The sequence below is a fragment of the Mastigoproctus giganteus genome, chromosome 10, assembly GCF_048544385.1.
Source record: "Mastigoproctus giganteus isolate SK-2022 chromosome 10, ASM4854438v1, whole genome shotgun sequence".
Classification (NCBI taxonomy): Eukaryota; Metazoa; Arthropoda; class Arachnida; order Uropygi; family Thelyphonidae; genus Mastigoproctus; species Mastigoproctus giganteus.
In genome coordinates this window covers 190,840,194-190,852,550 of record NC_143584.1, presented here as the reverse complement: position 1 = coordinate 190,852,550, position 12,357 = coordinate 190,840,194, and the positions used below count along the sequence as shown (strand labels likewise).

The 12,357-nt window shown below is 33.3% G+C and overlaps 1 protein-coding gene across 1 annotated transcript in view; it reads left to right on the top strand.

Moving 5' to 3' along the window:
- Ube3a (ubiquitin protein ligase E3A) overlaps window positions 1-12,357 on the top strand; it is a 229,840-nt gene that overhangs the window by 132,962 nt on the left and 84,521 nt on the right. The window contains exon 5 of the mRNA XM_090383626.1: window positions 9,900-10,105. Within this exon, the coding sequence (XP_090239752.1) occupies window positions 9,900-10,105 (206 nt within the window). The remainder of the gene's footprint in view (window positions 1-9,899; window positions 10,106-12,357) is intronic.

The window sequence follows — 12,357 nt, the reverse complement described above, 5'->3', positions numbered from 1 at the left end:
CTCATACGCTTGCTTTCTTGCATCACATGCATCCATTCTGCTACTACAACACCGACGAAACAGGACATTTTTTATAATTTGACACCTGACAATACATTTAAATTCAAATGGGAAAAATGTGTTGTTGGAAAAAAAATCAAAGACTTGCTTGATGGTGCTCGTAAGCATAAATTTGACAGGAACTAATAAAAAAAAAAACTGTTTGTTATCGGAAAATTGTTAAAACCTCGGTGTTTCAAAAACGTAAGGAAACTTCCTGTGGATTACACTGCAAACAAGAAAGCTTAGATTACTTTGGATATTTTTCGGCAATATGTAAATGATTGGAATAAGGAGCTATTCAAAAAGAAGAAAAATATTTTATTGTTAGTTGATAACTGTCCTGCACATCCCCAGATTCAAAATTTGTCCAACGTTAAGCTAGTGTTTCTGCTTCCGAATGCAACATCAATTTTACAATCAATGGACATAGGTGTAATCAAGAGTTTGAAAGGATTTTATAAAATATTTCTAGTTCTACATCTGATCAGTCAAAGAGAACATAAACTTACCGAGTGTATATCGATATTGGATGCTATAAATTTATTGAGTGATGCATGGAACAATGTTACTTCGACAACCATATCGAATTGCTTCAAGAAATCGAAATTAAATTCAGATGATATTTTAATTGTAGATGAAGAAGATGGAAACGAGGAAAACAACTTACCATTATCCGAATGGTTGCTATGTATCAGCGTTGTAGGTTTTAATACAGATAATATCAATGAATTTGTATGAGACAGTGACAACTTACTAGCTAGTGGTCTTCCTACGGAGAGTGACATTGTGGATGCTGTGATCAACAAAGACTATAACAATGATGATAAAGACGATGATTATGTTGTTGATATGATAACAATTGAAAGTGAATCAAAATAAGTGCCGACAATCTCACAAGCTCTAGGTGCAATGGACACATCAGTCAATTTTTTTGAAGGAACTGAGGCAAGTAATGAGACTTTTAATGCATTGAGTGTTTTAAGGGAAAACTTAAGAAATATCAAAGTAAAATCTTTAAAACAAACATCAATTTTAAGTTTCACAAATAGACTAATCAATCGTGTTTATTATTAAATAGTATTGTTTTTAATTACTGAGAAATAAATTGGGTTTAGTATTAAGTGTATGGTTTTAAAATTACAGACAAATAAATTTTGTTTAATATTAAGTGTATTGTAGTTTATACAAGCATATTAATACAAATAATATGTATGTATATACATATTATTTATGTCCCAAATAACTGTCCATTACGGTTATTTGGGACACATCGGGACTAGTGCATTTTGGTCCTATTAAGCGTCTGCCCCAATTATCAGAAGTTTCACGTAAATAGTTAAAAATACAATGTACCCCCCCCCCCCTTTTTTTTTTACAATTGGTTCACTGTACAATCAAATCACGTTACGAACCCAACATAGTAAAGTACCATTCACTGTACGATGTGCAGTAAGCACCGGTCATTGTGATCATGTTTGTGAATTGAATTTTAATTAGTGAAAATAGGAGGAATATTATCCACAGGCTATAAAAGCAAAGATATATTAAGCAGAAATTTACCCTTTAGTACCTTACCAATTAAAAAATTAAATGATATGTGAAAATCGGAATAATTAATATGTTATTTGGTTTTTTTTTTAGGAGCATTAGCAACTAAGGCCATATTGCTCTGGGAATATGCGGTGGTCATTCCCTGACCTTTCCGCATCCTCCGTATTTAGTGGTGATGGGCTCGAACTGTGGTCTAATTAAGAAGCGTGTGCTACGCACTGCTGCTCCTTCCCACCTGGCTACGGAGGCGCCCAATTAATACATAATGTAATATGTACATACGAACTAGTTGACATTTCTGTTCACTGACATTTGTGGGTGGGGATTAAAATTTAAAACAGTAAAAAGATAAGCAATCAATAAAAACAAAGAACACGGTACACACAAATTGCAAGTAACACAATACGCACAAGTGAGAACCAGGTAACGAGTTACAAAGCTTTAAAAATAGGAATGAAGAGAAGATCTGAAAATTAATTTTTTTATATGGTTGAAGATTTCATGGAAGTATAAACACATTTCACCATAATAACCCACAGAATTCCAGCTGTCGGTATCATCGCAAATTCAGTAAGATCGAGTTTACTGTCTGTTTATGATAGATTTCACTAACAGAAAAGCCCAATAAACAGGTGACTGCTAATTGTTTTTATTGTTTTATGGTTGTGACCTCCAGAATTTCGACCGAATCACGTGGTACCGTCGGAAACAATCGTAGGGTAATCTCCAGTGCTGCAGTCTCCTGCCCCGACTAAACGGCATACTGTCCCAATTAAGCGAAGTAAACCCTGGCTATTTTCTCAATTGGTTTCTGTTTTTTAAGATTTGCCCCAAATAAACGGCTGCCCTGATTAACCAGTGGCCCAAATAACCGGAATTCACTGTACTTATATTATTTTTTTTCTCTCTAATATTTCTTTTGTTTTTTGAATCTATCTTTTTATCAAGTTATTGAGAATTTAAAAAAAATAGGAGGTGGATTTAACTCATCACTGATATAAAGTGTTCATTGTTTAATGGCCCCAAGGGTTTCCCCATCTCTGCTATCACTGATATAGCGAGTAATGGTTATAACAAGGAAATTTTGTCAGTCCTTTGATGCTCATTATAACCAAGTTTAACTGTATTACCTGTAATTTACCTTTTATTTTCAAATTTAAAATAATTTCCTGTTCTGAACTCTTTCCTTTCTTTCTTTTTTCATCCTTCCTACTTTATATTTCATTATACATTTGGCAACCCATGTACTGAAGTACTCTTTCTCCAATGCATTCTGACATATTTTGCTTTACGTTCTTTTTAATGTGTTTGTGCTTGTAGCTGTAATTCCCATATCTCATGTCTTCTTTCAAATCATCCGTCTATCCATACTGTTTTTCTATATTACATTAAATATATTTTTTCTACTTATGTTGCTATTTTTCAGGAGTTTGCAAACTTTTTGAAGAGAGGACCACACACAAGACTATTCAGAGTAGTAGGTGGGCTGGAAACAAAAATTGGTCTCCCACTTTATAATATCTATTTTGCTCAATAAATAGTATAGCAATTCCTTAATTATCGGTACTCACCTCACTTATCCATTTTCACATTGGAATTATAAAAGTAGAAAAAGTAGAAAGAAAAATCTGTTGTAGTGGGTATCCTGTCGTATGTAATTTAACAATTCCGAACATATGCGGTAAGATATTATTCCGAATGCCAACGTTTTGTAATGTGTACAAGTTAATGTCTTTATTTGCTCTTAGTCTCCTAAAAATGATATCTAGCTGGTTTTTTAACCCCATATGTGTTATCTATCGTGTTTTTTTTTTTTTTTTTCGTTGTCTGAAAAAACCTGTCGGATTTTTTCTGTATACCTGCCTTTATCTAAAATTACAGTAGTATCTCCTTTATCAGCTTTTTGGATAATAATATCTGTATTTCTCCGGAGTTTATGTAAATTCTTTAATTGTTGATCACTTATGTTAGGTTGTGTTGTTATGTGCGAGTTAATGATTGCATTTGTCTCGTGCGTTATATAATGTTTATCAGGGTGGTTTTCTAATTTCTTTTGTAACTCCACTATGCTGTCTTTAATAGGATATTGTTTGTTTCTAATAGCGAAATTAAAACCATAATCAAACCTGACAACTCTGCAGGACAAAACGTTTCTGATGAAAGGTTGATAACTGAGGTCGACTAAGGGGTGTAAGGTTTGCGTGTAAGTGTGTTCCATTTTCTGGTGTGTCTTTCGGCTACTGTATGTTACGCGGCATTAATGCGTGTATTGTTATAATTGTGAACTCAAACCATGCTTCGTTTGACATTCTCTTTTTTTAGCCAGAACTTGATGTTGTGTATTTGGCGCGAAAATTTATATTTATCATGGAATCTATGTCCTAGCTCGTATCTAATAATTGCAAATGAAGTTTGATATATGGATATTTCTTACAAGTATCTTTTGTGCAAACTCAAGTGAAATTTGGAATTATATTGTTAACTAGACATTTTTTAAGAAATGCAACGTGTGATTTACTTGCAAAGTATCTTATAAGGATCCTAGAATATTCGTGTTTCTCACTAATCGTGTCAGTGTCCATCTGGGAATCAGGAACAGAAATGGAAAAGGATAGGCGGAATGACTGAGATGTCACGAATATCGTTAAAATATTTGTATGGTTCGACAATGAAAGATTTTAATAGTAATTCTTAAAGTACAATGTTGTGTTAATACCCAATAAATAATTGCAAACGAAGTTTGATGTATGGATATTTCTTACAAGTGTCTTTTGTGCAAACGCGAGTGAAATTTGGAATTATATTGTTAACTAGACATTTTTTAAGAAATGCAATGTGTAATTTACTACCCACTGACCGATTATTTCATTTAAAAAATCAGCCTTCACAAATCTATTGTTGTTTTAAGTTAAAATCATATCATCACTAATGAAATTTTCTGATTACAGGGTACACAATACCAGCCAAGTCTTTGAACAGTATAAATACTGTCGTGATTTCGGACAATGACATACTTGCATCCTATGCATTGTTTCCCCTCTACACTAATGTAGATATAAATTATACATTACAAAATTTAAGGGAATTATTAACAATGGAAACACACTTTTAAGTCATACCAATCTTAGCAGCATTTTAGAATTAGCGTCTATTCTAATCAAAGCAAGACATTTCCGGTTCCAAAATGAAATTATTGAGAGATTTATGGTCTCCCTACGGGATTAGGTATTTCAGCTCCTCTTTCTGAAATTTACCTAGCTTCAAATACTTCAACCATTCCCCCCTGAAGTTAAATTATTTATACAATATGCTGCTCACGTACTACTGACAATTGGTACTACTGGTAATAGGACTATTATCAATAATCTTTTAACCAGATTCAATTCAGTATGCAATAGACTAAAATACACTCTTGAATTAGAAGAAGATAATAGCATTAATTTCTTAAACTTAACAATATATAAAAAAGATAATAAGCTCAGAACTAAGATATTCAGAAAGAAGACTCACACAGGCACATATTTACATTTTCACTCTCACCACAGATATGACTCAAACAAAATCTGTACTATACAACCAAATATACAATGCCATCAAATATAGTCACTCACAAGATGATTTAGCCATAGAATTGCAATATTTAACAAAAATGTTCACAGCTTAGAAATATCCCATACAATTAATTTGGAATATAATATCATATGTACAATACAATATCAATAACCCCTGTAACAATAATATTTGTAGAAATTATACACTGGGCACCCATATCACACTTCCTTATCATAGTCAATTTGCCAAACAACTTTGTAAGGGGCCTCCGTAGCCAGGCGGGCAGGAGCAGCAGTGCGAAGCACACGCTTTTTGATTAGACCGGGGTTCAAGCCCGTGACCACCAAATACGGAGGATGCAGAAAGGTCAGGGAATGACCACCGCATATATCCGGAGCAGTATGGCCTTAATTGCTAATGCTCCTAAAAACCAAATAATAACAATGACAACAACTTCATAAAGTGTTTGCAGGTACATATATCACACTAATATTCTCTTCTTACAATAAACTCTGTGCTTCAATAAATATAAAGAAACATCACATACCAAATACAAGACATCAATAACATTGCATATCTCATTAAATGTCAACCCGATTGTGATGCTTGCTACGTAGGCAGCACCATTACAAAATATGGCTCATCAAAAACAGCAAACACACGTGCATATTATCATTATAATTGTTTCAGGACCAATCAATACCAAACTCATACAACATGTACAGGCCTATAATCATAATCCGTTAATTGATTCTGCCATTATTCTAATTAAATTAAAATCTAATTATAAAATATTTCAATATGAAACATTAGTAATAGAATGGTTCCATCATAACACGTTATGTGATATATTGAATACTAAATTACCAGTTAGCCTTTCTCCAATATGGAATATTGCGTGTATCAAATTCTCACATGTCTGAGTGGCGCCTCCATAGCCAGGTGGGAAGGAGCAGCAGTGCATAGCACACTCTTCTTGATTAGACCGGGATTCGAGCCCCTGACCACCAAATACGGAGGATGCGGAAAGGTCAGGGAATGACCACCGCATATTCCCTGAGCAATATGGCCTTAGTTGCTAATGCTCCTAAAAAAAAAAAAAAAAAAAACCAAATAACAAATAACATGTCTGAGTAATGCATCATGGGACTCTGCAACTCTTTTTAAGCTCAGTCTTCTCTAATACTTTCAGCCAATTGATGATGTACACCATGAAAATCTACCATTTAGACTCTTGGCTTCTTATATTTTTATGTTACAACTTTTAACAATTTAAGATTGTTTACATAGTGATTTTAAACTGGGGGAATGGGAAGTGCACTCCTTCTTCATCCGAGCACAGTCCTAATTAATAATGTAGTTTAATCTTCTAATTTTATTAATTATATTTTTGATGCCTTCACTTTTTATACTTTTATAATTCCATTGTGAAAATGGATAAGTAAGGTGAGTACTGATAATTAAGCAATTGCTGTATATTTATTGAGTATTAACACAACACTGTACTTTAAGAATTACTATTAAAATCTTTCATATCTATTTTATTAAGTAGTCATATATTGCACATACAGGCTGGCCTCAATTAACGTGATTAATTCGACCAGCAAGCGCATCATGCAAAATGGAAATGCATTAATCGAATATAATAATCAAGAAAAATTATAATTGGTCCTTGACCTTCAGAAATGTCCATAAAGAATTTTAAAAATACCTTTTAAATAACTTTTTAACTGTATACCAAGTAAAAGATAATGAAAATAATTATAGAATTAAATGTTTATTGCATAAAACAACGGTTTCCAAATTGTGCGCTGCAGAATATTTTAAATTTTCGAGGGAAACAGCGACACTCCACATAGTAATATTAAGTTGTTTGGGCCTAACCTACTTAATAAACAGAACTGTAAGATTGGGGCAGAGTGAAAAAATTCCTAAAGACACTAAGGGTGCCGTGAACCGAAAAAGTTTGGCATAAAATACACGATGAAAAAAGTATTTTTTATGGAAATATTTGAACAATGTTGGCTTTCTTTCTTTTCTTTTCTATGTTTTTTTTAAGCAAATTAAAGCAAAACTAAGGATTTGCTTACTTCCTTTGCCGCCTCCTTTAATATAACTGGATAGATCCCATCCATTACACACCCTGTTGCAAGTTGATAAACTACTGGCATTTTCCTTCCTTAATAACTCCTTGTGTGAATGTAGATGCACACTACTTATTCAGATTATCAGCTATCTGAGCAGGATCATCAACAGTCAAACCATCGATATCAGGTAGACCAATCTGATTCATCCCCTTCCTTCTAGGGATTATATAAGTAAAGAAGTCCTTGCTGTTTTTCTTGGCAGTCTTTGCCAAAGATTTCTCGTAATCTGCCTTCGTTTGCCTAACCTCATTTGTGACTTTATTACAGACTTGCTTATATCTACCATTGGCTTCTGTGTCACCTGATAATTTATATGCATTCCATGCATTTTGCTTCTCTGCTACGAGTGTCATTAGTTCATCTGACATCCATTTAGGCCTAAACCTTGAACACTATTTCTTAATCGGTATGAAAAGCCTAGTAGCTTCCACGATTCCTTGAATGCATCCCACTTAGAATTTGCTGTTGGTGACATCATCAGTTGGTCCCACTGTATAGAATTTAAAAACTGTCTGAGACCACAGAAGCAAAAACCCTTCCCTTTACCCCAGATGGTAATTATATCTTTAAGTAAATCACACATCAGTAGGTGCCTCCGTAGCCAGGTGGGCAGGAGCAGCAGTGCGTAGCAGACGCTGCTTGATTAGACCTGGGTTCGAGCCCGTGACCACCAAATATGGAGGATGCGGAAAGGTCAGGGAATATCCACCACATATCCCTGAAGCAATATGGCCTTAGTTGCTAATGCTCCTAAAAACCAAATAACAACAACAACAACTCACATCAGTACGCTGTGATCACTGCCACCTAGTGGTTCCTCTATCTGTAAATTATTTATACACGAATAATCACTGATGGTAACCAAATCAAGTGTCACCCATTTTCTGGTTGCCTGTTGAACATGCTGCTGCAGAACACAATCATCCAATAAATCCACAAAAGTCTTGATAGTTTGCGAGTGACCAACCCACAAGTTCCAGTCAATATCTACCAAGTTAAAATCCCTCATTATAACACAATCCGATTTACTGGCCCATTCTATTTCTCTATACTATTGTTTGTTGTACTCATTAGAGCTATTAGGCCTATAGCACACTCCTACTCATTTTTTAGTTTCCCAATGCTTATGTTACACCATACTGACTCAACATTGCACTGCCTATCTATGTCAACTGAATGCACTTCCTTAGATTTTGTTTTTCTTAATTAACAGCATAATCCCTCCTCCCTTCATACCCTGTCTATCCATTCTCTACACATTGTACTCCCCAAATTCCAATTCTGCACTGTTTATATCTGTGTGACACCATGTCTCTGATATCCCAACAATATCTGCCTTTGACCAGCACTTCAAATTCATCACATTTATTTACTATACTTCTAGCATTGGTGTACATGCAAGTATACATGCACCTATTCTTATTCTTAGTTACCCTAACGTAGCCCATGTATTTATTTGGTTCACTTGATGACTTGCACCATTCCCTGAACTCCCCAGCACCCTGCCCTTCAGGCCACTGCTCATTCTAATAGAAGCAGTGCAAGAATCACTTTCACCTCTGCTTATGACTACTATTTACCTTTTAGTATGTGAATCTCCCTCCAAGCTAGCAGTTTTCCGACCCACCTAACGCTGCATCGATTAAATGTATCCCATCCCTGCAGAAGCAGTCTCTCGTGTTAACAAGCCAAGGCCACACTGAAAAAAATTCTATCCCATGAGCCTTGCACAATCCCTCCAGGGCAGAATTGATTGATGAGGCTCTCATTTTATGCTCCCTCCTATCGTGTGCGTGGGTGTGTGTACGTGTGTGCTTTCCCTCGAATGGTGTTTTTTTTTTTCACATTATGTTTCATAGTAATGTGTGTTAAAATTATATTCTTTGAAAACTGAGACAGTTACCTAGCAAATAAGGCACGTACGTTTACACTCTAAACAAAAGTAATTGATTGTCCACTGTTTATTAAAAACACAACATTCACTGTCCACTTTACACTTCTTTTGCTATCTTGTGAAAAAAAAGGATTAAATTTTATTTACCATGAAATGCTACTGGAACACAGAACAGATAGTCAATATCCTCCAATAGAGGGGACTAAACTGAATTGATTTAGAAACTACAGATTATATAAGCCTTTTGTGGTGGTGGCACATGCACACAAGACCCAAGTAGTGGAGATTCAACAAATCTCTAACTAACATAAACATTCAGTACATTACACTTAACATACTTTTCAGTACATTAATTGTGTTGTCACAACAACCATTGTGACAACAGAATGTTTGCTGTCATTCCTATCCAAGTAAAAGTAAACACAAATATTATCACTGGAATAGAAAGAATAAAAATTTATTCTTTTTATTCCAGTAAAAAGAATAGTATTAAAATAACAATATTTCTGTTTCCAGTGGAAAAAACATAAGTTTATAATTTCTTAATGATTTCAATAAAAAAAAATAAATCTGCAAGCTGCATACCTCCACATATGCCAGTTCCAGCCTGCAGGCCATTGCTTGGGGATCCTTGCTCTATGTATGTATATTTATTCATTTATTTATTTATTATTATTATTTTTTATTTTTTTTATTTTTGTTTTTTTAAACAGCAATGTTCACCTTGAATCCTGAAACAGAAACATACTGGTTTAATCCCACATCCTTTGAAAGTGATGGACAGTTTACCCTAATTGGAATTATCCTTGGCTTGGCTATTTATAATAATATTATACTTGATGTACATTTTCCAATGGTAGTATATAGAAAGTTAATGGGGAAGAAAGGAACCTTTCATGATCTCATTGACTGGAACCCAGTAAGTATTACTGTTATAGGTCATCTGGATAAATGTAATTTCTTTCTTTAATATTCAAAGTATAGTCATTATAAAAGAATATTTGTATGTGCTGTGGTTTATTAAATAATTAAGCTACAGCAATGGTTCTTGTCAGAAAATATCAAGGATCTCTATTACTTGTTTGTTTATGTTGGTAGTGGCATTAGCATAAGTAAGATAGCAGTCTTAGAAGATAAAGCTTAATGCATGTTCATTGTATGCAGAAAACAAATCTTTTATGACTGAAATATATGTCATTTGTCTTGAATATGGAAGAGATCCTTCTGACTACTATTTCTCACTGGTATAATCAATTTAAAAAAAACTGATCGTATTGAGAAGTGAAAATCATCAGCCCGACCGCATGTGTCAGAGAATGTGGTTGAAAATGAGACAGTCATATTTATGGAGCCTGGAAAGTTAATTGTGCATCATAGTCTGGCACTATAGCACCAATAAGTTTTATGTAAATGGCTGAAATTCTTGCTTATAAAATCCTGTAGCAGGTTCTTGGTAGACTTTTTCTGCCATTCAGTTGTGTTTTTAAAAAGGCTAGAAACAATTGAAATAATTTTATATTTTGCACTTTGTAATATTTGACTTTAGTAAATTAAAAAAAAAGAAGAAGAATTTTAAAAAATCAATCAAAATGGGTTATAAAAAATGACTACAAAAAGGATTCAAAAAAAGGACAAAAGAATGATCAAAAATTTTTTATTAATATAATAGATTGTATTTATTCAAAAATATAATTTTTTAACATATTTAAAAATTTTTAAATGTTTTATAGTTGATTTTTAAAATTATTTACAGAACTTATGATATATGTGAAAATACTTTATCTTGTTAATAACCATTTTCACGTGTAAGTTTTAAATTTTAAAGGAAAACTGTAAAATGTTTAATTTTTAAAAATATATTTAAAATTTTATGTTTACAGCTGCTTTTAAAATTATTCACATTTAAAAACAAAAATAATTGGACTATGAGAGCTGCAAATCATCATGCTACTACATCACTTCCAAAAACACAAATGTAATGTTTTTGGACAAATGAAATCTGTGAATACTACAGATTGCTTGTTGTGCATTTAATGAACATTTATTACTATTCACCCAAGTGTGACAGGTGCATTGATGGACTTTCTACACTCAGTAGCATTGATTTTTTTTTTTTTTTTAATGGATAGACTTTTTCACTTTTAATTCCAGTATAAAGTTAAAAACCATAGTAAAAGAATACTAAAATTCACACCAAAGTAATTCTAATAGATGATTTATTTTTAAGTTTATATTTTTTGTTGGTCTTTTACTACCACTCTGCCTAGTAAGAGGTTAAACCAGATAATTTTCCTAGGTGAGCAGAATGTGTAGCTCTTTTTTTTTTTTTTTTTAATTAAATGTTGACAATCCTAATTTTTTATTTCAGAATTTGTTTTCTGATGAAGCCACATTTTGTGTGACTGGTGCTATAAATTGCCACTTTGGGGTTCTGGAAAAACCACATGTTGTCATGAAACATGCATGCATTTGTTCAAAGGTTAATGTTTGGCATGGACTGATGCATGATTGTATTATTAGCCCTTTCTTTTTTGCCAAAAAAACATCAGTCCTAACTTCTCTGGGAATGTAGGTCAACTATGTCTTTCCTCAGATTGTTGAATTGTGAATGCCAGTTTTTTCAAGAAGTTAGTACCCTGCTACATTTTAGGGAGCATATATCCAAACCGCCTTAAATGACAGATTTATTAATCATTGGATTCGAATAGGTGCTGGTCTTTTGGCCTCCTATAAATTATGATCTGACCCTCTGGACTTTTTTTTGTGGGAGGGGGGGTTATATTAAAAACACTATTTATTTTGTAAAAATAAAAATCTGCAACTGTTACATCAAATATGTTGAGTCAAGTATGGAAAGAAGTTGAATATTGCATGGATTTGTGCGGATCAACAAATGGTGTCATAATGAAGTTGACTAAACAAAAATTGAAACTTTGAGAATTCTTAACAACTGTGACAACAATCACAGTTGTAGCTTAATTATTTAATAATCTATAACACTTTAAAATACTAGTATTCTTTTACAATAACCTTGTATGTTGGTATTGTGTTTATGCCTGTACCTTCTGTTATGAAAATTAAACAGTAAGTGTGGCTAAAATTATACAAAAACTTCCTTATTTAATTAGCCATAAACTGAAAACTGAAAAGCATTTATTCTTGGTAAGCAAT